The sequence below is a fragment of the Canis lupus genome, chromosome 20 (assembly GCF_003254725.2).
Source record: "Canis lupus dingo isolate Sandy chromosome 20, ASM325472v2, whole genome shotgun sequence".
In the NCBI taxonomy this organism is placed as follows: domain Eukaryota; kingdom Metazoa; phylum Chordata; class Mammalia; order Carnivora; family Canidae; genus Canis; species Canis lupus.
This window is the reverse complement of record NC_064262.1, coordinates 43287235-43313130: the sequence shown is the minus strand read 5'-3', so window position 1 is coordinate 43313130 and position 25896 is coordinate 43287235. Positions and strand designations below refer to the sequence as shown.

The 25896-nt window shown below is 43.5% G+C and overlaps 1 protein-coding gene and 1 long non-coding RNA gene across 9 annotated transcripts in view; one reads left to right on the top strand and one right to left on the bottom strand.

Moving 5' to 3' along the window:
* LARS2 (leucyl-tRNA synthetase 2, mitochondrial) overlaps positions 1–25896 on the top strand; it is a 189139-nt gene that overhangs the window by 32860 nt on the left and 130383 nt on the right. For 5 of the 8 annotated variants that reach the window (XM_025458244.3, XM_035702739.2, XM_025458239.3 and 2 more), the window contains exons 1-4: positions 1816–1952; positions 6537–6790; positions 12711–12839; positions 25592–25683. In XM_025458244.3, coding sequence (XP_025314029.1) covers positions 6557–6790; positions 12711–12839; positions 25592–25683 — 455 coding nt within the window. In that variant the 5' untranslated portion in view covers positions 1816–1952; positions 6537–6556. Of the gene's footprint in view, positions 1–486; positions 584–1815; positions 1953–6536; positions 6791–12710; positions 12840–25591; positions 25684–25896 lie in introns of those variants that run through there. The other 3 variants (XM_025458241.3, XM_035702736.2, XM_025458240.3) reach the window with 2 other exon arrangements.
* On the bottom strand, positions 1947–11765 carry LOC118351612 (uncharacterized). The gene is made up of 3 exons (XR_004807305.2): positions 11665–11765; positions 2904–3013; positions 1947–2683 (listed from the first exon to the last, which is right to left on the bottom strand). It is a non-coding gene; the product is annotated as an uncharacterized LOC118351612 (long non-coding RNA).

Here is a 25896-nt window from a genome sequence, read left to right as displayed (position 1 = left end):
ACCAAGTTCATTTCAGTATTCCTGATTGCCCACAGATAGGAGTTCTTCAAAATCTCCTTTAAACAGGCTTATTGGGCACCTGGGTGGCTCAGTGGTTGAGCATCTGCCTTCCCGCTCAGGTTGTGATCCAGGGTCCTGGGATTGAGTCCCTGATCCAGCTCCCTACAGGGAGCCTGCTTCTCCCTCTGCCTACGTCTCTGCCTCACTCTGTGTGTCTCTCATGAATAAATAAAATCTTAAAAATAAAATAAACAGGCTTTACCTTTTTAAAAATCATATGCCACTGGTCCTTTACAATTTGTTCGTTGATTCCTTCATTTGTAGCAAGAAACACTAGTGGGGTCAGGTGAGGGGTTGGGTTGTGGGTACATAAACTCCTCCAGGAAAGTGGTTGGTCAGGAATCCTGCTTTCCTGACTCCCAGCCCACTTCCAGGTGAGAAAAGTACACTTTATCCCAAATCACGGCCAGGTAATTCCCTTCACAGGGCTATAAAATCACAGAATATGATGGAAGAAGATCCTGAACCATCATTAAGGACCCAGAGGTCACAAGACCTACCCAAGGCCAGCAGGCAGTTGTAGGTAAGCTAGGATGCAAATCCTTTTTTCTTTTTTTTTAGGATTTTTTTAATAATAAATTTATTTTTTATTGGTGTTCAATTTGCCAACATACAGAATAACACCCAGTGCTCATCCCGTCAAGTGCCCCCCTCAGTGCCCGTCACCCATTCACCCCCACCCCTGCCCTCCTCCCCTTCCACCACCCCTAGTTCGTTTCCCAGAGTTAGGAGTCTTTATGTTCTGTCTCCCTTTCTGATATTTCCCACACATTTCTTCTCCCTTCCCTTATATTCCCTTTCAATTATTTATATTCCCCAGATGAATGAGACCATATAATGTTTGTCCTTCTCCGATTGACTTACTTCACTCAGCATAATACCCTCCAGTTCCATCCACGTCGAAGCAAATGGTGGGTATTTGTCGTTTCTAATGGCTGAGGAATATTTCATTGTATACATAAACCACATCTTCTTTATCCATTCATCTTTCGATGGACACCGAGGCTCCTTCCACAGTTTGGCTATTGTGGCCATTGCTGCTAGAAACATCGGGGTGCAGGTGTCCTGGCGTTTCATTGCATCTGAATCTTTGGGGTAAATCCCCAACAGTGCAATTGCTGGGTCGTAGGGCAGGTCTATTTTTAACTCTTTGAGGAACCTCCACACAGTTTTCCAGGGTGGCTGCACCAGTTCACATTCCCACCAACAGTGTAAGAGGGTTCCCTTTTCTCCGTAGGATGCGAATCCTGACATCAAGACACTCCCAGTGCTCTTTACGCCACCTGCCATCTAGTTTATTCCGGGGCCACCAAACTGGTGTCTTTCACTTGTCTGCAGCAACTGGAATAATCGGACCCGCAAGTAATGGTTTCGGTGACGTCAGAAACCCGGTAGAGGGGCAGCCCGGGTGGCCCAGCGGTTTAGCGCCGCCTTCAGCGCAGGGTGTGATCCTGGAGACCCGGGATCGAGTCCCGCATCGGGCTCCCTGCATGGAGCCTGCTTCTCCCTCTGCCTGTGTCTCTGCCTCTCTCTCTCTCTATGTCTATCATGAATAAATAAAAATGTTTTTAAAATCTAAAAAATAAAATAAAAGAAAAAAGAAAAGAAAGACACCCGGCAGAGGACTGGGCCGAAGGGCGGGGCTTGCGGCCGGGAGGCGGGGCCCGGGAACGGGGGGCGGAGCCTAGGGCCGCCGCGCAGATGCCCCGCCCACAAGCTGCCGGGCGTCCGCCTCCCGGGCCCCGCCCCCGCCTGTCTGTGTCTGCGCCGGTCGCTACCGATAAAGTTGTTGTTCTGCCAACATGGCGGCGCCCACAGTGACTGTCCGGGCCGTGTTCCCCTAAAAGTGGAATCGGAGGCGTGAGGAGCCGCAGGCCAGGGCCTGTGAGCAGGTAAACCCCGGCCCAAGGCTCAGAGGGACGAGGGACTTCTGGAGGGGAGGCCTCTGCCCGCGCATCTGGAGGCTCCGACTTGCCGAGGGCAGGAAGGGGAGGCGCGGGCTGGGTTAGGTGGCCCCGGAGCCGGGCGTTTCTGACCTAGGAAGCCCCTGAGCCCCGGGTCTTCAGACTCCTGCAGCCACGGGCCCTGAGGATAGCTCTGGAGTCTCCCGTCCCCAGGAGAATGCACCTGGTCACGTAGTTGTGTGCTTAAGTTCCCCTGCCCTAGTTCATCCCCGGATCTTTGCTTCCCTGGGCCGGGGGTCGGACCGTCCAGGGCATCTCCGTGCCCCGAGGTCATTGCCGCAGCGTAGGAAGGCTCGGGAGCCCTCAGAGATGACGTGGGGCCACCTCCTCATCGTCCAAAGACGACCCACGGTTCCCGACTGGAAATCATTGTCTGAGGCGCCACAGGGGATTTAGTCCTTGCAAAAGCCAAAATCTGTATTTTTTGTCACAAAATCTGTTTTCTTTAAGATGCACCTTCCCCGGCCCCTTGCACATTTTCTGGTGGGCGCACGCAAATGCCCTCTCGTTCCTTCTTCCGTGTGTTCAGTCTCTTCGTCTGTCTCCTGCTCTTCCGGTAGGTTTCTTGGCCCATATAGGATTGTCATTTCTGTCCTGTTCTTAGGCCTGTCCCGTCCTGACCACGAGCCGCTGCCTCCATCGTTATCAGAAAGCTTAACCTTAAAAAAAAAAAAAAAAAAAAAAAAAAGGAAAGCTTAACCTTAAGCCCCAAGAGAAGGTGAGATCAGGACTACTCTGAAGTGCAGTAGTGAGGATTGATGCTTTGGAAGGATGTGGGAGAAAAGACCGGATTCCAAGCATCTAGGCAAGAAAGTGGATGAGACAGAGATAAGGAAGAAAAGGGCCGAGTTGATCCTAAATACAAGACCTGAGCCACACCTTTCACATCGATGGAATGGGCATAATTCTCTAATAAAACGGCTGCATCTGTTGCCAGGAAGAGGCTGGGCCCCTCAGGGCTTTGGTGGTGGAGTGGCCAAGAGCAGGGCCTGGAAAGCAAAGAAAGAGAACAGCACTGAGCATCAGGAAGTTCCTGTCAAGGCAAATTGAACAAGCCTTTTAGAATTTCTAAAAGAAAGTGGGTTTTATTCAACGCCAAGTTAGGACAGCTGCTGGGGTACAGAATCTTCACAAAGAAGACAGTGCTCCTGTGAAGGAACATTTGGTGTGGGGTTATATAAGCTCCAGGGAAGGAACATTTGGTGTAGGGTTGTATACATTTTTTTTTCTTTTTTACATAAAAAGTTGCAAATCATTAGACAAAGGATGTTTCAGAAAGTTGCAGACCTTAGTTTATGCTTCTAGTATATGCAGGACTGTATGACTTTAATCTTATGGGAACCAGGGAGGTTTTCCCATTTTTAAAAATCTTTATGTTTGGAATGCTCCTTTTTGTATTGTTTCATAAACGAAGCAGATATACAATGTGTGCTGACACAGAAAGAGAGCCCATACTTTGCCAAATCATTTTGACCCTGGTAAGTGTGTTAAAGTGTAGCTTCCCTGGGAGCCCAGGAGCAGGGCCCACAAACATTAAAGTTGAAAATTTTTCTTTATTTTATCAGTATCATACTATATGCTGTGTCCCCCTGAGTCTTGAGGATCCCCTAACTTTGGGCGTGAATTTTTCTTGAAGATTCTTGACATGTTACCACATTGCTCCCCAGAGAGGTGGAATCCGTTTATATTCTCACCAGCAGTGTGTAAACATGCCCATTTTTCACTTAACAGATTTTTGCTGATCTGTCAAGCAAAATATTTCATTGTTGTTTTAATTTGCATTTTTTGATCAGTTCTTAAGTTGATGTTTTTCATATGTTTCTTAGACATTTGTATTTCTGTTTCCATTTTTCCTTTGCCCATTTTTTAAATTGGATTTTTAACGTTTCTCTCTCTCTTTTTTTTCTTTTTAAAGATTTTATTTATTTATTCATGGAGAGGGAGACCAAGAGAGAGACAGGGAGATGAGGCAGAGGGAGAAGCAGGCCCCATGCAGGGAGCCTGACATAGGACTCGATCCTGGGACTCCAGGATCACGCCCTGGGCTGAAGGCTGGTGCTAAACCGCTTGAGCCACCCAGGCATCCCCAACGTTTGTCTTTTCATATGTTTCTTTTCATATGTCTCTTTTTCAACGTTTCTCTGTTCATATGTTTCTTTATAGGGTAGGATAATCTTTTGTTATTGCAGTTTTGGCAAAGTTTTTGTCTCAGCTTATTGCTTACTTCCTCATTTTGTTCATGGTGTTTTTGTTATACTGACACATCTTCAGAGTCAAATTTATTAATGGTTTGTGAACTCCTCTGTTGCTTTATGCTCAGGACAGAACATCCTGCACCTTGGAAAAATATATTAAATACTTATATTTTTGTCTTGTTTTATGATACTTAAAAAAATTCTTTAATCTGTATGGGATTTACACTGGCTTATGGTTTAGGATGAGGGTCTAATTTAAATTTTTTCCCGTTCATTAAATAATATATCACTTTCTAATCTACTTGTGCTTTTTTCTTTATGAACTTTGAGTTCTTTAAATGCCCAGATCAGTTTCATCTATACCACTGGTTTATGTAAAGGAGAGGTTGTCAGTGAGCCATGTATTATGTAAGCATATTTAGAAAGCTTATTCTCATTGGTAGATAGTGTTGTATGTGTTGTTTACAATTAGTATATAATATGAGGATGTTACAGAGACATTTAGAATTTTCAGTGAAAGAATGACCTCCCTTCATATTGCTCATATTGGTGATCTGTCTGCACTCTGGGTTTTCATTTGTCACAATGGCCAACAAGCAATGAAAGCAAAAACTTGTGAGACTGTGGCTCAGGTTAATTTGTTTTTATGGTTTTTTGTGTCCCATTGTTTCTGTTGGGGAGAATAGTCCCGAACCTTCTCCTATGTGTTCTTAGGGAATGAAGTTCAGGAGAGAAATGGCAGGCATCTCTGTGTGCTCCTTGCTAATTGGGCAGTCTTTGGCTTGTAAAAATAGGAAAATGCTGACTTAGCCAAGGAACCATGAAATCCATGACTCCCGTGGATAGTTCTAATTATGTAGAAACCCAACCCTTAAAAATAAATACAATTGCCTCAAGTGTACAAAGTGTCTATATATCAGGTTGGTCATATAGACTTGCTGTTATTCAACCATTTCTATATAGTTAACCTTGATATCTATAGTCACATCTACACACTTTAGAATAGCCTAGCCCAGTGGATATGGAGGTTTTCAGGTTTTTGTTTGTTTGTTTGTTTTGTTTGTTTTTTTTTTGTCTGTTTCCACCCCCAAAGAGGCAAAAGATGTTAAATACAGTGAGACTTGGTATATCAAGATCTTTGGCAGACCATCTTGTAAAATGCCAACACTGTGATGCCATTTTATGTGGGTGTGAAACCCACTTGTGTAAGCCTATAAACTCTCTTGGCAACATCTGTGACCCAGGACCTGTGTGAAAACAGGCCAAACACTAGTAGCTATGGAAAAATTTTTGGGAGAATCAAACAATTAACACCAGCTTAAAGTGCACGTTCTTCCTTTAGTTCTCTCTTGGTTTTATATCTGTTTTTTTACTGTAGCACTTCTCACGTGGTCTTGTATAAGAAGGCAGAAAGATTAGGCTATTTAGTCATAAGTCTTAAATATTTGATGACCTGTCCCCTCAGCCTTTTAGAAAAACATGAAACTGCTTCCACGAGGTCATTTTTGGAATTCACCTTTGGAGAAAGCCAGTGAAACATTCAAGTTGAGTCTTGAATGGCTGCTGGATGTCCTGGTGGACCCCAACCTATGGGTTGTATTCTAAAAACACCATGGCACTCACCACTATTATACACGTATATTTACTTGTTTGTATTCTTACCTGCTTTTCTTTACTAATGTATAAGTACCACAAAAGAAGAGACTTTATGTTCTCTGCTGTATCTCCACTGCCTAGAACAGTGTGTGGACCTAGTGGCACTCAATACATATTTGGTGAATAATGAATGAAGAACTAAATGAATAAGCAGTCTTATAAATAATAGTTATTTCTTGGCTCAGTTTATGAGTACATGGAACTTACAATATGTATGAAAAATGCAAGTAATTTCTCCAAGTCTCTGCACCTCTGGAAGGCAACATCTGAGCCCCAGGCCAAGCCAACTTGTGGTTGGAACTCCTCTGAAGCCTGGATGATGGGACGAGAAGTGTGCTGGACAGACCCTGGCCTGGTCTTCAGGAAAGGGAGACTGGGAGCCTGTGGCAGGGGCTGGCCCAGCTGGCAGTCTCCATTTGCTCCTGTAGGAGTTTTGTATCTTTGGCATCTGGGAACACTGACTGCCTTTATATTTTCCATTAAAAAGTTTGTGTTTTGTTCAGTTGAAGTTCTCCTATGTTATTTTCAGGAAAGGAAGTCATCAAAAATAAGAGAGCATGTGCATGTTCAGGAGACACCAGACTATGTGGAACAGGAGGACAAACTAGTGAGAGGGTTCTCTGGGCAGCTCCTAAGTGTGCTCTCTGCTCTCTTTATCAAGGCCTTCCACCTTTCTGCACAATGGCTTCTGCCTGCCGGAGACTGGGTTTTTACATCTCTTTTCTGAAAAACCAGCTAGATGGTGGACTAGCTATCATCAGTGTTGGAAGGAGAGTGATTCCGGGATGTGCCAGAGGTATTTACAGTGCCACGGGAGAGTGGACGAAGGAGTACACGCTGCAGACAAGAAAGGATGTCGAGAAATGGTGGCATCAACGAATCAAAGAACAGGCCTCCAAAATTTCCGAAGCTGATGTGAGTATTCTGAGGGCTGAAGTTATCATTTGAAAAGTAAATCAGCCCACTCCATCCTCCTATTGAAAAAGGCCTTCAAAAGATCCCCACTGCCTTAAGTAGGACATAAAAACTCCTTACACTGGCCTGCAAAGCCCCCTGCAGTCTGTTCCCTGCCTCCCCACTCGTGGGCACCTCGCTGGCTTTCCTTCAGCCACAGGGGTCTCCTGGTTGTTCCTCCCACATCCCAGGCCCGGTACTACCCCAGGGCTTTGGATGTGCCATTCCCTCTGCCCGGGTGGCTCTTCCCCAGGTGTTCTCTTGGCACCCTCTTTTACCTCCTCCAGTCCTCTGATGTCACCTCCAAGAGGCCCCCAACCCGCCCTGGTAAACTGCTCTCGTGCCACACACACACACACACAAAAGGGGGTAGAAAAGAGGGGCTAAGGACTTGGACTCCGGGGCCCTATTGCCCAAGGTCAATTAAGTTAAGTGAGTGACCTTGAACCAAGTGGTGGAATCTGTGCTTCAATTTTCTTATCTCCTATAGACCGTGCTAATAATAGTACCCACCTGCTGCCTCAGATGCTTGTGAGTGATTGAATGAGATCAGACAAAGACAGTGCTTAGGGTTTCAGCGTGGTGCATATCCACAGGATCCATGCAGACAGTGCCACACTGGGCATGCTGGAGCTGCATTTACTGGAGAGACTCATCAGGGCTGGAGCCGTAGCAGGGGTTGGGTCCTTCATGGTGCATTGCATGGTGGGGCAGCGCACCAGGATCAGGCAGGGTCAGACGTGAAGCTCCAGGAATGACACCTGGACCCCTCACCTGTGGAGCTTTTAATATTCTGCATATTTTGAGAAGTGCCTGCCTCTCCCCTGGCCATAGACTGTGACCTCCAACCTGGTTCTGCCATCTCAGCATCAAGGTTTGGGACGTGCCAGCCCTTCCCTGGTGTGATCTGGGGCTGGGATCCAGGCTTACAGTGGCAGCTGTATGAGTTAGTGAGTCCTTGACTTCTGCTCTGGATGCATTGGTATTCCCCTTGAATAATTATCTTAAGTATTTTGTTGTACTCCATTTCCGTGGGGTGCCATATTGGAGCAGCGCTCCTTCTCTAGGAGTCCAGCCTGTCGGGGATAGTCTTGGGTATGGTAACCCTTACCTTTTGATACTGGTCAAATTAACAAATGGGAGATGTCATGTGTTACATGAAATGTTGACTCTGATCAGAGCCAAGCACTATAAGATGGTTTACTCTCAAGTTCTGACCATCCTTTTGTAATAGTTACCAAATAATATAGACTTTCTACATTTAACATAACATTAAAGAGATTCAGCCAGAGGCAAGCAGTTGAGTAAATATAACTGCACGAGACTGCTTTTCCCTAGACTTGCCTTTTCCCATCTCCTGATTCTCGTTCTTTTCAGACTCCTGCCTTCTAGGAGATTGATCACTGTGCAGAGTGCTGAGGGCAGTTATTTGTGTTAAAGTGAAGAGGATGGTTTTGGGAATTGGTTAGAAAGAAAATCTGGTATTGAGAGAGGTATAGTGGATAACAAGTGGAATGATAAAAAGGAAGGTTTGAATAGGATGCATGATTGTACATTGAAAGCCTGACGTCTGCCTCAGCAGGACATGAAAAGCCTTCATGTCAACACAACCAGACTCATATAACTAAACGTATTTTGGAAACAAACTAGGGAGCAGTTGAATTCTGAACAAGGAGAGTAAAATTAGCATTTCTTTTTGTCTTTTTTCTTCTTAGTTTAGATTATAATTTAGTGGCTGCCACACATTTTAAAGTTGTAGCTTACTGATTTTTGTGGGATTTCATTCTTAAGTAATTGTTTTTGGTTTTTTCTTAATTTAAATGGATCACAGGGTGCCTGGTAGGTGGCTCAGTCATAAATGAGCCTCTGGTCCTTGGCTTTGGCTCAAGTCATGATCTCAGGGTCATGGGATGATGCCCTGCCTCAGGCTCTACGCTCAGTGTGGAGTCTGCTTGGGATTCTCTCTCCCTCTCCCACTGTCCCTGCCCCCTGTTCGCACACATGTGCATGCACTCTCTAAATAAATAAATTCTTTTAAAAAATTAAATGGATCAAAATAAACTGTGTATCAATAATTGGAGAAGTAGCTAGAGGGATGTGGAGAGTGATCTGCTGGTGGCACCCCCTCTGGGTCTGCACTGGGGAATGATAAGGTGGAGAGGGGGCGATATGCCCAGTCTGGGGCCGGGCCAGTACTATGGGCTTGGCCTCAAGACCTCAGCCTGATTGTGGCACCTCTTTGATCCTCAGATTTCTTTGCATTGTTTTTCTCACAGAATTGTTTTGAGAACCAAGTGAGAAAATGTGGCTGAACACATTTTACTCACTGAAATGTTACATAAATCAAAGATACAAGAGGATAAAAATGTGTGGTATCTTTGTGAGGGACTATGAATACAAGTGGATGTCAGTGGATTTCGAAGCATTTAGAATGGACCTCACTCTGCTAGTAAAGATATTTAAAATCCATCCAGGGACAGCCCCGGTGGCTCAGCGGTTTAGTGCTATCTTCAGCCCGGGGTGTGATCCGAGAGACCCGGGATCGAGTCCCACGCCAGGCTCCATGTGTGGAGCCTGCTTCTCCCTCTGCCTGTGTCTCTGCCTCTCTGTGTGTGTGTGTGTCTCTCATGAGTGAATAAATGAAATCTTTAAAAAAAAAAAAAACTTTATAAATAAATTTATTTACATAAATAAATAAATAAATAAATGCATCCAGATGAATTTCTAGGAGTTGAATGTCCTGCCGTTATCATCATTATGAAAATAAGTTCCATTTAATGAGCATTTTACAGTATGTCAGGTCCTATCTTTCTATTACCTCATTTAACCCTGAAATAACCCTGGGGAATTTTTGAGAGATGAGAAAACAGAGTCTCAGTGGGAGGTTTGGTAATTTATTGGGATACCTGCCTACCACCTTTTGTTGCCTCACCGTTGATTTACAGTTTCTGAGCCCATAAAGGCAAAGGAATTTGCCCAGTGTTTCACAGTTAGTAACAACGCTAGGGCCAGAGCTGGGACTCTGGGCTCCTTCTCTCTGCCCGTTCCAGCCTCCACCACAGCTCTGGGACATGATCTACAAAGAGGCAAAAGTTATCTTTTCTCCTGACATCAGAAGCTGGCAAAAATAATAGGTCCCACTTATAAAAACCATCCCCTTCCCATCACTTGCAATCTTAATTTCTTTTAAAGGCTTACATTCTTACACTTTTATATAATTACGAGAATTTCCCCTTCAGTCAGATTCCTGCTCTGTTTTACCACAAACAACCATAATTCCTTCTTGCCATCCCCAGAGGATAAAACTCATTTCATTATCACGGAGGAAAATGATTTAATTCACATAGAAAAGCAAAAGGCAGGGACATGAGGGAAGCTGAATACCTCTTCTGCAATAAACAAAAATAGTCATGAATGTGAAAGACTTCTGCTAAGCAGTGCTTTTCTGCATATCTTCTATAAGCTCCATTTTGGAGTTTGGCTTAGTTAGTACGTAATGAATCACTCAATTGTACTATAAATTAAATCTGTTGGACAGACCTGAAGAAAAGAAGTAGTCAGGAAGAGACTGTATATGGAAAATGTTTGGGGTAAGATCAGTTATTAAATAAACATAATATAGAAAGATAAATCACTATAACAGAAAGAAGGTAATAAAAGAAAAATGGGCTAAATGTCAAAACTTAAAATGAAAACCCAGAAATGGTTTATATCAAGGATTTTATTGATTTTTTTTTTTTTCCCAGATCCTAAAGACCTCTGTGTAATAGCTGTTTTCCCACATCCCCTAAAAATGCCCCAAGAAAAGGACAATAGAGGGATCCCTGGGTGGCGCAGCGGTTTGGCGCCTGCCTTTGGCCCAGGGCGCGATCCTGGAGACCCGGGATCGAATCCCACATCGGGCTCCCTGCATGGAGCCTGCTTCTCCCTCTGCCTGTGTCTCTGCCTCTCTCTCTCTCTCTGTGAGACTATCATAAATAAAAAAAAAATAAAAATAAAAATAAAAAAGAAAAGGCAATAGACCTAATCCATTGTGAGGAGTGAGGTTCCAATGGTTTGGACAGTTTGCTCCAGATTCTGCACTGAGTGACAGAGTAAAGTCTTGCCCCTTCTTTGAGGGACTGGTTTCCAAGCTGAGAGGATTATATGTCACTTTCCTTCTTAAAGACAGCAAGTCCTGAGTCCCCATTGCCTCCACACCTCAGGGACTGTCTGTCTCCTGAGGTTTTCCTAAGGATCATGGATCTGCAATTTCTGATAAAAGTGTGTGACCAGCGTGCTGCTTTCCATCCATTTATGTAAATCAATTGCACTTGTCACTCCAGCATTATGTGATTTTCTCGTTTGTGTGTTTGCCAGAGTCCTCTGTATTCTCTTTTCCCTTTCTTTCCTTCTGGTAGCTTGACTTACCTCTTGGTAATTTTGGGTTGGGCAGTACAGAGAAAATTCTAGTTTGTTTTGCCCCATATTAGTAGCCCAGTTAAAGGTTTGTTTAACTTCTTTGCTGCAGGAAGTTTAAAGCAAAGGGTCAAATGAGACTTGGAAAGAATCTGATTTCTGGTTTCTTCTGCTTCCCTGATTCTAGTTGGCTGTGTCAATGATCAGTCGTGCAAATACTTAGCAAAAAATATACCACCCCCCTGTACACGAAAGAGTCACGAATATTCTGTTCTGCCTTTGTTTTCATTCCTTTTGGAGAAGCAAAACCTGCAAGTACTCTAGCAGGGCCACAGGAAGGAAGGAAGGACAGAAAGAGAAAAACAGGAGGCAGAAATAAATAAATGAGTGGTAATATCAGAAGGTGCTGACCCTCAGAGACCCAACAAAGCAATTACCTCTTCCTTTCTTCTGAGAGCCCTGCCATGAGAGCATTTAAGGCTGGGTAGCGGGAATGCACCTGTCCCCTGGACAGGATTTGTGTAGCTGGGGAAAATGCCCTTAGGTCCTAAGTACTCTGTGGAGGCTGGGTATTAAACTCCTGCTGGGGGTGGGGGTGAGATGGAATGAGGTAGGGGGGGATGGAGAGGGAGATAATTAAACATAGCCTTGGCCCTTGAATCACAGACCCCTAATTAGCAATCAATTAAATATTACCATGATTCCTTTGGAGGCTTATCCCCTCGGGCAGTGTATAAGCCCAAAGTCAGCAATCTCAGAAGGACTCCCCGCCCTGTGTTCATTCCATTTGGACACACATACTGTTTTTCTGTTTCTCCTGGTGCAGCTGTGTCTTTGGCAGCTGGGAGGTTCTCTAACCCTGGCAGGAGGCTGTCTGTAGATCACCCCTGGGAAACAACAACCTTCTTGCCTCGTTGGCTATGATTTTTCTCATTACTTTCCCCTTTCAACTTTGTCAAAAGATAAGCTCACAATACAGCAGAGAAAGCCAGGGCCCTAAGTGGGGCCTCAGGATCCTGGTCAACTTGTTAAATCCGGGTCTGAATACAGCTACAGGGGATTTAGGAAGGGGCTCCATTTTTAGAGGTGTCACATCTGTGTAATTCAACTATTGTGTCCTTGAATTATATGGATGTATGCATTAGAGCTTCATTTGGAAAAGCATCTAGTTCTTTAAGGCCTAGATAGAAACTGTCTTAAAAGGGAAGCTTTGAAAAGAGGGGGGAAAAGGATTAAAAATATATATATGGGTAATTAGCACTTTGAGGCATTATTTTGGACATTCTTTAGCTTAAACAAGGGCTTTGAAGTTTGGTTTTTGATGTTTTTGTCAGTTTATGGGAGCAGCTTTTTTTTTTTTAAAGGAAACTTTTAAAAAATGTTAAACTTTTAAAAAATAGTGCCAAAATTTTATGTACATATAGGTCTCAGTCAATCCTGGGGAAATAAATGCTCATTGTCATTCTTTGTCATTCTTTCCCAGAAATCAAAGCCCAAGTTTTACGTGCTTTCCATGTTCCCTTATCCTTCTGGCAAGTTGCACATGGGCCATGTGCGTGTGTACACCATCAGTGACACCATTGCACGATTCCAGAAGATGAGAGGGATGCAGGTAAGGAAAGACACCTGCTGGAACACCCGCTCCCCCCCCGCTCTGTCCCACTCAGGGTGGCAAGGATGTTGTAACGTGGTCAAGAAAAATGAAGAGAACCAACTTTAGTTAAAATCAGGACAGCTTGGAAGATAAACATGAAAAGCCTAGTGTGTCCTTGTACAAGTTAAAAGACCTGATAAAGCACTTGGATTAATGGATTAATGGAGCCGTGTGTTTGGTGTTGTGCTAGGGATGGAGGTAGGCCAGGGTGGGGTTAAATGGAGCTACAGATGTTGGTAACACAGGCCGTCTTCCCAGGTGAAGTTCACATGGTCTGGTAGGGGTGAAACATAATAGATAGTCACTGGGTAGGGGAGTGAGTCCAATACTACAAATAGGGATCAAGTGCTGTGAGGAGGGGGAGGTGAGGCCACAAGAGACTCTTCTCTGTCTTTTTGATATTTTCTATCTTCTTTAATGAGCAAGGATTATTTGAGAAAGGAAAAATAAAAATTTTTATAAGAAAAAAATCTGGGGTGTAACAACTATGGGGCATTTGGGAAAGGTTCCACTAAAGGGAATTTCTGACCTGGGTTTTGAAGGACAGATGAAATTTACCAGAACAGGAAGAGAAAGCCCCTTCCTTGGCTGTTGTGAGTCCGTCCCCTTCACCACATTTCAGTTACCCCAAAGCTTGCTCTTTACTCTTTAGCAGTGTATCATCTGTAAAACGGGGCGGGAATGGTCACAATACCTTCTTTACTTACAGAGAGGTGAGATAGAGGAGGGCAGTTGAGAGCAGAGACCATTGAAGCAGATGGCCAGGACTTGAATGCCAGCTCTTCACATTTACTAGCTATGTGACATTCCCTCATCTATAAAATGGGGATAAAACCATACCTGCCCATTGGCCTGTGATAAAGATCAAAGAGAATGGCTATGAAGCATTTAACACGTACCTGGCACCTAGTACATAACGAGTAAATATTAGCGATCACCAGCGGCTGGCTGGAGCATGTTCACAGCAGCTCCTGAGAGCCCACTGTGCACATCTCTCTCCAGCTCTGTGTTGATCAGTCACCTCAGTAGCTTGAAATCACAACCACAGTGGGAGTATTTACTGGACATCATCCATGGACATCAGCAAAATGCTACAACTCTGGGTTTTTTCCTCCAGGGAGGTATCTGTTAAACATTTCCTGGCTCTCCCACTGGCTGTTGCTGTGATTAACCTGCCGGGTCCTATACAAATGACATCTGCCACCTCGTAGTTCATTCTAAAGAATTTTTCTTAGAGAACTAGGTGCATCTGTTGTCACAATTGGTTTGAAAATTTATGCTGCACTGACATTGGCAAGAAGTATTCCTAAAAAGGAAGGCAAGTTATAATGGCTCTTTGTCACTTGAAGAGTTAATAACTTTATACTACCAAATGTGGAGATTTGTGTTCTACTTTAATAGTCAAAGGTATTTGTCTTCCTGGTTTATGTCAGATATTATTTCCCCCAGACATTGTTTTCCATCACTGCTGCTATGTTTATTAGAAAGAGACGGTGCAGAGTGAATTGGCTCTTTGCCTGAAGTATAATTCTTTGTCTTACTGTGATTCTTCAACTGGATTTATCTTGTTGTTTTTTACTTACACCAACTTATTTTGGACAATTAGTGAGTATAGGCAAATTGCCGAAGATCAGGCTTTTATAGCAAAATTGTACATTTATGAAAGGGTGCAGGTGGTTGAGGGGGTGTAGGCGGGATTCCAATTGCCTTGGATGGGATGAGATGTTCCAGAGGAAGCTCAAGGAAGAGCTCCGGGCCCAGAGCTATTCAGGCCCAAGAGACAAAATGGAGACCCCTATAGTAACTGAAGCCTAAGGTCAGCCTGGACGTAACAGGTGGAAAAACCTAGATTTGAACAACAATCTGCCACCTTCTTGCTGAGGGACCCTGTACAAGTCATTTCATGGCTATGAATCCCCACTTTCCTCATCTTTAAAATAGGGACAACAGTAATTCTTGCCTCATGGGATTGTTGTGTGAGTTAAATGAGATAGTACATGTGTCTGGCAAAATAATAATCCCTTAATAAGTGATAGCTGCAATTATTATTTACATTGATTTGATTTATTTTGGAGGTCAGCCACCACCACTTAATAAATGAACCTTGCTCTCTTCACCCTGGTGCATGCCGCATAGAGTTACCTCCTCAGAAGCAGCTTAACTATAAAACATTGCCTACAATTTGTATTACCCATCCTATGACTTGGTGGGTGCCTAAAGCTATTCTTTGTTATTTAGTTTACAGTGACTGAGTTTGTGTGATTAATAGGCACCTAGGGTTTGCCTTGTTTCTAAGTTTCAGTACTGTTTAAAATGATAAACTATCTTTTTTGGGGTATCCTCCAGGTTCTGCTGAAATTAATTTCTAGTTAATTTTCATAAGCCATACTTAAGTCAGATCATTTCATCTATAACTCCCAAATTTGGTGAAATCTTGTCCAGCTATTTTTTAAGTGATACGGTAAGAGAGAAACAAACCTCAGTGTAATTGTCAACAATATGAGCGCCTATTGAGTTTGCTGCTGTTGTTTTTTTTCTTTTTCTTGTCTTTTTTTTTTTTAATTAGGTTAAGTATTTTTTTTAAGGTTTTTATTTATTTATTCATGAGAGATACAGAGAGAGAGGCAGAGACACAGGCAGAGGGAGAAGCAGGCTCCATGCAGGGAGCCCGATGTGGGACTCAATCCCGGGTCTCCAGGATCATGCCTGGGCTGAAGGCAGGCACCAGACCGCTGAGCCACCCAGGGATCCCTGTTTTTGTTTTTTTTTTTTTTTTTTAATGTTATTTATTTGACAGAGAGAGAGAGAGCAAGCACAGGTAGGCAGAGAAGCAAGCAAAGGGAGAGGGAGAAGTAGGCTCCCTCCTGAGCAGAGAGCCTGATGCAGTACTCAGCCCCAGGACTCAGGGATCATGACCTGAGCTGAAGGCAGACACTTCACTGACTGAGCTACCCAAGTGCCCCGTTTGTTTTAAAATCCATTCCCAATGTCAGGACTGGTCCCCGAGATGGAGCAGGATTGGATTCAAGTCAAGTTCAATGTTTCTCACTCTAGGAAGAAAGGAATGTCTAACTTGGAATAATAACAGAGTCTAATGTGTATTATTCATTCAATAAATAATAGCTGAGTATCAGCTTTGTTCTGAACACTGGGATTTCTATTGTATTAAATATAAATATCAGAGTTTTAGTATCAAAATCAGTCAATAGGCCAAAGAAAAATTCAGCAAGCTTTGCCTTTTTCTAGACCCTGTTAATTTGTTGATTGGTTTGCTTTACTCTTGAGTAGAAATACATGAAATAACTCTTAAGTCACAGGAAGAACAGCATGGGAAATAAAAAGTGGAGTGACCCATGAGGCGGTTCTGCTCTCTTCAAGGCTACCAGTGACCTCCCTGGATGTGCCTCTGTCCTTGTCTTTCCCAACCTCAGCAACATGAAATATGGTAGACTGTTTTCTTCTCCTTAAAACACTCTGACCTCATGGAGACCCTGTTCTCCAGGTGCTTCTGTATTTTGGCTTCTCCCTCCCAGGTTACTCCACAGACTTTTCCTAGTCCACTCCTATCTTTGCATTCTCTTTATCAGGTTGAAAAAGTTACTCTTTATTCTTACTTTGCTGAGAGTTTTTCTTATGAATCGGGGTTGATTTTTGTGAAATAACCTTTCTGTATCTATTGAGATGAAGTTAAGTTTTTATCTTTTATTCTGTTAATGGGATGTGTTCTGTTGATTGATTCTTTAAAAAATTTTAAATCAGCCTTGTGTTCCTGGGACCAATTCTATTTGGTCATAATATATATTTTTAATGCATAGATTGTTGTATACAATTTGTTAATCTCCCCATGTGTGTGAGAGATACTGCTCTGAAATTTTCTTTTCTTAAATGTCTTTGTCTGGTTTTGCCATCAGGGGGATACTGGCCTCATAAAACAAACTAGAAGGTGTTCCCTTCTTCTTATTTTCTGAAAGTGTTGTGTATTATTGATGTTATTCTTTCTTATTGTCTAATACCGTTCACCAGGGATAGTGATGCCATTTTCTTTGTGGGAAGTTTTAAAATGACAGATTCTATCTCCTTAATGCTGTAGGGCTATTTAGATCTTCTGTTTTCTTCTGTGTCAATTTTAAGTTGTGTTTTTCAAGGAATTTCTCTACCTTACCTCCAGTTCTGTTCTGCTCTGCCTTCCCTAATTTTTATTTTTCCTTTGTTCACTTTTCCTGGGTAATCTCATTTATCCCCTTTAGTTTAAACAGGATACTGAAAAAAAAATATGGAACATTTCCAACAGAGAATTTCAGAGAGCATTATCACAGATACCCAAATCCATGTCCTGATAGAAGATGCCAGCATGTAATCCTGTTAGCCTCAGTGCTTCTGTTTCTTTTTTTCCTTTTTTATGTTGTGGATACAGTTGTTCCTCTCCACAATTGGATTCCAATCCGTGAAGTCAAAGTAACTACTATTCAGGAGTTAGTGTATATATCCTTTGCCTTCGGGATCCCTGGGTGGCGCAGCGGTTTGGCGCCTGCCTTTAGCCCAGGGCGCGATCCTGGAGACCGGGGATCGAATCCCACATCGGGCCCCCGGTGCATGGAGCCTGCTTCTTCCTCTGCCTGTGTCTCTGCCTCTCTCTCTCTCTCTCTCTCTGTGATTATCATAAATAAATAAAAATTAAAAAATAATAATAATAAATAAAATAAATAAAAATAAATATCCTTTGCCTTCATGCTTTCACTGTTATCTATTGTTTAGGGATACATACACACTTATATGCAGTAATGTGTTTTTAATTTTATATAAAAGATCTTAATTTAATATTCTGCATATTTTTTCACTCAGTATTTTGTATCAAGGATTATCCTATGTCTCTATAGTTATTCCATCCATTATAAGTGCTGCACAATTATGACAATAGTTAATTATCCATTTTCACATGGATAGAGTTTTAGGTTGTTTCGTATTTTTACTCCAGATGAACGTCCTTGTACCTGACTAGTTAGCCTGTCGGAGAAGTGGCATTACTGGGTCATAGAGTGTACATAGCTCAGCATTATTTTAAATCTTTCTAAATTCTTTTCCAAACTGTTGAGACCAATTATTACTCCCACCAGCAATGAATGACATTTGTAACTGCCCTACATCCTTGATAACACTTAGTAAGGTTAGACTTTTTAGTCTGTGCTAATTTGTCATATGGGAAATAGCATCTAATTGTGTTTTTAATTTACATTTTCCTGAGTACTATCCTAGTGAAGCTGAGATATTTTCATATGTTTATTGCCTATTTAATTTTCCTTTTCTCTGTTTGCCTTGCTCATATTATTTGCCAAGTTCCTCTTTGGTTGTTTATATTTTTCATGTTGCTCTGTAGAATTCTTTATATCGTCTGGATTATTCACTCTGTGTTGGTTAAATGCAATGCAAATGTCTTCTCCCGGTCTCTGGTTTGTTTTTGTATGTTGTGAACCCAGCCAGACCACAGATTGTAATTTGGGTTTGAGAATGGGTGAGAATGATGATTTGGGAAGTTCAAGATTGCTTGTACTGGGCAGCCCCGGTGGCACAGCGGTTTAGCGCCGCCTGCAGCCTGGGGTGTGATCTTGGAGACCCGGGATCGAGTCCCACATCGGGCTTCCTGCATGGAGCCTGCTTCTCCCTCTGTCTGTGTCTCTGCCTCTCTCTTCGCTCTCTCTGAATGAATGAATAAATAAATCTTTAAAAAAAAAAAAAAAGATTGCTTGTACTTTGGTTTCCTCCTATAATGGTAAACAAGTTGTACAAAGGAGAGAAATGAGAAAAGAGTGCAACTGGATCATTATGGCCCTCCATCCTCCATGCTGTCATTCCTTTATGGAGATAGGCCTAAAAGCCATGACAATCACAGCTTTCCTGGGAAAAGCTGACATCACAAACAGCTGACCAGGCCATGGATATGCATGCCGATACAGAGTTTATAAGTGGAGAGTTAGGTGATTTGGGGGTGATGAATTGATCAGAAATAGGGGCGTTAGTCAATGCCAATGATAAGTCCTGCCCAGCCCACCTCACAGATTTGTGGCAAGGTTCTTATGAGGCAGTGAGAAAAACTGTAATGCAATTTCCCGTGTAACCCAACTGATAGTAGCAAAAATAAGGTAGTCCTGACGTTTGGATGGTTAAGCAGGGGCCTCTTGGAGCCAGAGATCAGTTATTCTCTCTCAAGAGTCAGAAAAGACTGCCCTGCCAATTGGCTTCTTCTTAAACTCAACAGTGTCTGATGACGTATTTAAAGCTTAGCATATATGGTGATTTTGTTGTGTTTTTGTATGTTGTATGCACAGGGGATTTGAAAATAAAATGACCCACCTGGCTGGTCTTCTTGGCACCCTCTGGATCAAAAGCAGGGTGATGACAGCATCAAGGTGCCCAGTCCCTCTCCCAGGGTTGGGCTTGGACTCATTTGTCTCAGGCCAGAAGCCTCCGCACACTGCCCAAGTCAGGTTTTCTGCTTGAGCCTTTTTGCTAGTCACTGTGGAGGAGGAAGTAATTGAGGCTCTGTGTCTTGCTGCTGCATGATCATAATGTGATTACCCCCAAATATCAGGAAGCGGAGGGAGTTCTTAGCAAGTGAATGATAACAAATGTTTCATCAATTTTCAGCCTGCCAGCCAGTCAACAAGTGTATATGAAGTATCCAGAAGGTGCATAGCAGGGCATTTAGTTTTCAAATTTTTGACTCTCTGCAGCTTCTAAAAGTGGAGAGTGGATTTCCAGGGCTTATCCTCTCCGATGTAATTTGAAGGGAGGAATGAATTGCTGGTCCAGTGTCTTGATTAGAAACTGGCTGATTTATCTGCTTGTCACATCTCTCCACCTTCCCAGAGGAGGTCTTCTGGTTTGGGTCTAGGTATTGTCATTCGGGTTTTTTACTCTGAAGTCCTCGCTTGAGGACTTTGAGCCTCAGTCTATAATAATGATGGGTTATTACACTTGCTAAACAAAATTAAATGTTGTGCTTCTCATTTCTTGGAAATAAAGTGTTGAATCTACTCCAGAGAAACCATGACATTCTCTGAAAATAGCAATTTTTTGAGAAACAGTAACCATGGTTGCTCTCAGCTCGAAGCTGAATTGGTTTCAATTGGTTTCAACTATAAAGTTTTGTTTTATGATGAAAAGGGGAGAAAGCTGGTCATTCCTAGGGAATAGGTTGGTAACCTATTCTGTAGTAACAGCTGTGTTCTTCCTCTTGCCATCAGGAAGGCAGATGATCAGCTGCCCCAGCTTCCTTCCTTTTTACCTTAAAAGTTTTCTTACCTCTACTTGATCTTACTTCCTGTGTTGGAGGAAGAACTGTATCTTTGCCTGTTCTTTTTTTCTTTCTTAAAAAATGTCTTTTTAAATTGCACATAACATCCCATATTCTTCCCTTTAAAAAGAAGAAATATGAGATCCTTAGTGGCTCAGTGGTTGAGCGTCTGCCTTTGGCTCAGGGTGTGATCCCGGGGTTCTGGGATCAAGTCCCACATCAGGCTCCCCATAGGGAGCCTGCTTCTCCCTCTGCCTATGTCTCTGCCTCTCTCTCTGTGTCTCTCATGAATAAATAAATAAAATCTTTTTTAAAAAAGAAGAAGAAATATGACATAGATGAGGCTAGAGTCTCCTTTGCCTACCCCCTCCAGGACCAGGCCCTTCTGGGCAGTGACCCCTGGCACGTTCCGGTGTATATCCCTTCAGAACCTCATCTGCATGTTGTCCTATGTAACCGTGCTCTCTCCTATATCCTTTTTTTATAGTCTACTTGCCATCCACCCTGCCTGCCAACCCTGAGATGTCCACAGCTCAACTCGCGAGGCAGCAGAAGGCCCTGTCAGGGTGAGCCCTGGGCACGTGATTCTGTCCACACCAGAGACTGGCCTAGTCCCAGCTCCCAGGCCTTACCTTCTGCCCAACCTTGGTTTTAGTTGCCAGGCTTCTGATTCCTTTGTTTGCCCTTTGACAGTGGCTGGCCTTGACTCCCCTTTGACATCTCAAATTGTGGTAGGTTTGAGGTTCCTGGGCTGGCCCTTGGCCCGTTGGCTGTCAGCTCCACCCACTGCTTTGCTCTGACCCCCACAGAGCAGAAGCACAGACCCCTGCAGACCACGTTTCCCAAGCCCTAGTGGCAGCTGGCCTCCAGCTGGTTTTGGACAAGAAGAAATTCTGGCAAGCCTGGCGTGCAGGAGGAAAGGAGAAGCTGGAGAATTTCCCTCTGTCTGCCCTGGTCAGCATCTTCTTCAGGAATCCAGTTCCGTCTGGGCAGACCCCTGTATTTCAGTTTCATGACCTCAGGTGTGGAGCTCTGTTACTTCTGCTTCCCACTTAATTCCTCCTTCAGTCTAGGGGTGGTGGCGGGGTTCTCCCGCTCTTCTGGATTTGGGGGTTGTTCCACTGTCCCTCTCAGCTTCTCACTTAATTTTAAATGTGTAAAAGAGTGTTAGAAGAGCAGCTGGAAGTGATGGTTTTTCACACACTGGAAATTTAATTTAATAGATTTCCAAGTTAAAGCTACTAAGACTTTTTTTTATGATTCCTTTTCTACAGAAAGCACTCATGTCCAAGAAGTGTTAATGCCTAGGGAATTGAGAGGGATTGGGTAGCCCTAGCTGTAAAGGTTAAACCAAGTTAGGGTGATAGGAAGAAAGGAGGAGGAATTTGAGAACCAAAAAGGAGAGTTTGAATTCCTTCCAGTGAATGTTTTGGATAGTCTTGGCCACAGGAAATCACAGGCAAGAAGGCAGGCATCCTGGGTCTACATTGGAGGTATTCCATGTGGACGATGTCTAAGAGACCAAGTGGTGAAGGAGGCTGGCAAAAGAAGCACGTGACGTGGTATCTTTACTATCAAGGGGCTGTGACAGTTTGTTCAGCAAATAGAATTTGTTGCCTCGGAGAAAGGGACAGGCTTTGGTATTTTCATGATCCTGTTACAGGCTTTACTGGGTTCCTGCTTGACGGTGGTGAATCCTCTCCTAGCACTAGAGTGAGTTCTGCACTTGGTCCCGGAGGCTCTGGAAACCCAGGTAGAGGAATGATGGGACCCCTCTCCTGTTCCATAGAAATTGGCTCACGGGAACATTTATTCCAGTGACTTGGCCCATAGTGGAGAGAACTCTTCTGACTTCAGGATGCAAAGAGGCCTTCCCACAGTCTGTATTCTAGGGCAGGCGTTTGCTTTTTTGTCGATTTTTGGTAAGAATGGAATATTAAGAAGCTTTAAGATTTTCTAACTTGATTTTCATAGACAGCTTGGGAACATAACATGTGGGCTAAGAATATCTTTTCATGTGAATTTCATCTGAAAACAAAAATAGAAAAATATTACGTAAATCCAGACCGGTTTTTGTGACGGCCTCTGTATTGACTTTATTTAAAAACATGGACAGCATCTAACAGAATGTTGATAGGCAGGAGCATTGAACCAGTGTTATTTTGGCACTTCCAACAAAGAAACCAAGGGTAATTAAGTTTTCCCCTTTCTCCTGGAGCAGTTACACAACAGTTACATTTTTCCTCCAGTGAAGCAGCCCCAGGAGAATTAAAGCACAGCTGGAAATCACACTTGCTCTTGTATAGTCCATGGAAGTAGTGCAGAACTTTCTAATAATCCAGCACAAATCTCCAACATGTGATTGATTGGTTGATTGAATTTTTTTTTTATTTTTTGTATTTTTTAGCTTTTGGAAATGAAAGAAAAAGAGAAAAAATTATGAAGCTTAATAGTTAATACAAGGGAATGTTTCTCATCTATGGATTAAGCAATGCTGAAGAGACAGCTGTCTCCTGAAACATGTTTGTTTTGCTCAGGATTCTTGGCTACCAGAGACTGCAGCCCTCAGCTCAGACCAGCTTAAGCCACAAGTGGGGTGGGGGGGAGTGTTTGTTTTTATAGACTCTGGTGTAGTTCACAGAATCAGAGGTAGTGTCAGAAGCCCTTGGGGACCGGGACAGGTCCTGGAACCATGTGGGTATCCCCAGTCTTTGTCCCCATACCAGCTCTGTTTTCTTAGATACCTCTACCAGGTGGAGGGTGAGGTCACCCAGAGTCCCCGTCTCATCTCCTTGTTCCTCTGGGCCAAGGAGAAATGAGTAAAGTGAGTGTGTTGTCCTTTTTCTGATCTTTGTTGCCTCCCACCTCCACCCCTACCCCCACCCCCTGCAGACAACAGACAAGCCCAGAAAAGCAGCATTCAAGCATGTGTAACCAGAGGGGTGGGTTTTGTGATTGGCAGCCCCCAGCAAGACTGTGTGAAGTTGGAGGAAGAGCAGTTTCCTGAAGGGGAGGGACACCACCTGGAAGGATGAAGCATTTTGGGTCTGTCCCATTTATTTTATTTATTTATTTATTTTTAATTTTTTTTTTTTTTACTTATTTATGTTTTAAGATTTTATTCATTTATTCATGAGAGACACACAGAGAGAGGCAGAGACACAGGCAGAGGGAGAAGCAGGCTCCATGCAGGGAGCCCAATGTGGGACTCGATCCCTGGACCCTGGGATCACGCCCTGAGCTAAAGGCAGACGCTCAACCGCTGAGCCACCCAGGCGTCCTGGGTCTGTCCCATTTAGCAGGAGGAAGAGAGATCTTGGATCTGAAAGATCAACTGGATTGGGTTGTATCTGGTCAAGTTCCTAAAACTACAAACAGCAGATATACCTGGGGAATGTTAGGATGTTTTAAAAGGCCACACACAAGCACATAGGTGTACACACACATACACTTACATCGTTTGTACAGATGTCCATGATATGTTAAATGAAAAAAAAAAAGCAGATCATAAAATAGCGTATAACAGGTTGTTTCCAAAATAAACCAGCCAGCTCCTATGTATATGTACATATGTTTGTATATCTGTGCTTGAGTGAGAAGAAAGATGTAGAGGGATACAGAGGCTGGTGTTACCAGTTAAGTCAAAGAGCTGAGAATGGGGGTTGGTGCCAGGGGGGAGAGTCAGCTTTGCTTTTATGTGTATCACGTACTGTGTTGTTTCATGTGTTAAAGTAAGCTCGTATTTTGTCTGGACTTTGAGAAACATCCTGTAAAGGAGAAAGGAAGGACCCTATTCTCACTGAACTCAGGAGGTGTACAGATGCAGGGCTGAACGTGGGAATCATGTCATCTTTGCCTGGACATCCAAGGCTTCCCAGCCTCCCCTGTGGCAGTAGCCAGCTGGAGCACTCCACAGTGCTGTTTGTTCACCAGGCCTATATCTCTTCTGGAAAGCAGATCTGAGTGGGTCAGACTCACCACCACCCCTACTATGGCCAGATCTACTAGGCAGTGTGTCCTTGCCCAGGACAGAGGCAGGGCTCTTCCCACCCAGGGTTCCCGGTGGCTGCCTTCTCTCCCGGGCTACCCCTGCTTTGGCCAGCTGTGGCAGGAACAGCTGGACTACTTTGAAGTGGAGCATCTGATAGGAGTCATTAATTATGCAGGACAGAACCACTGGGCCTCTTTTATGGAAAAGAAGGCCAAGTAGATGACTGGCCCTTTGAAGCTCATGGTCCATTCGGTTTGGTTAAGAACTTCCAACACCTGGCACCAATGTGCTGCAGACAGTTGTCATGAATAACTCACGTTCAGGAAGCTAAAGGGGTAAGGATGCGTGTGAGGTCAAGACGTCTGCCTCCCTGCTGTCAGATGGCCTCCGTAATACCTCTGGCCAGTGACACCACTGAAATATTGTGGGGGAACCAGTGATGTGCCGTGTTGTGGGTGCTGCCTACCAGGGTAGCAGATGACAGTGGCTGCCACAGTAGCCCACGCCCCCAGGTCTCATGTGCCTCTGAGTATTCGTCATTATCCCAAGGAAATGCAGCTTGTGTGTGAACAAGCTCAGGCTGCCTATATGATTACAAACAAGGCTGTCCCTTGGTGCCACAGTATGTGTTTCAAGCCATTGTTCCCATTCGTGTAAAATAGGTTGACAGGAGCTGCCAACTGAGCTGTAACTGTTGTCCATTTGCAGAATGAATGCCTTACTGGCACATCCTGGCTGAAGGTAATTGCTACTGCTGTGATGTGGCTAGGCTGCTCACTCTTGCGAGGCCCTTGTTGCTTAAACTGTCCAATTAAAGGGGGTTAGGCCTGGATGACATATCAAAGCCTTTTGAGCTCTAAGATTTTAGGCTGCTTCTTCAGGGAATGGGAACGTCTTACAGGAAGGGATTTGAAGTGCCTGTTGCACTCTTGAAAGGTGGCTAGCATGACTGAGGAACTGAATTTTTTATTTTAATTTAAGTTTAAATTTATATAATCACATGTGGCCAGTGGCTACCGTTTTGGATGGCCCAGCTCCTCAACTGGAAGAAAGTACTATGAGGTGAGCATTTTAAATGCCTGTGCATTTTTACATGTACATATTATTGAAATTTTTTAAAAACTGTAATTTTAGATAAACGATTTGGTTTCATTATAGATAATACAGCCAAGAGGAAGAAAGTAAAGAGTAGTCATGAAGATGAGTCTACTCAGAGATAACTGCTATGGGCACCTTGGTGTGTAACGTTCTATATGCTCTCCTCTCCATTTGTCATGGTAGTCAGCTGGCTTTCAGAAGCATAGTCTGGAGTCGTCCAGAAGGGGATATGACATGTTGGTAGGAGAGAATGCCTGTTTATGACCCAGAAGAATATGGATAGAGGTGTTAGCAATCTGCCATGGCTGATGTTTCTCTTCCGGGTGCTAGGTCATCAACCCCATGGGATGGGATGCATTTGGACTGCCTGCTGAAAATGCAGCGATTGAGAGGAATCTACATCCAGAAAGTTGGACGCAAAGGTATGTATTTACAGGCGTCTTCAAATACTTCCATACAGAAACCTTAAAAAAATGTTTTACTCTGTGCCTGAGAAACAGATAGTGAAGCAAACAAAACATTGCTGTCTGCCAAGCGATGAGCAGGATTATGTATATTGGTGTTTGTCTTTTAGCTTGCTGTATTCTTAACTGAGAAGTCCCAGAGAAGGTTCTGGGTATTCATTCGGAATGTGT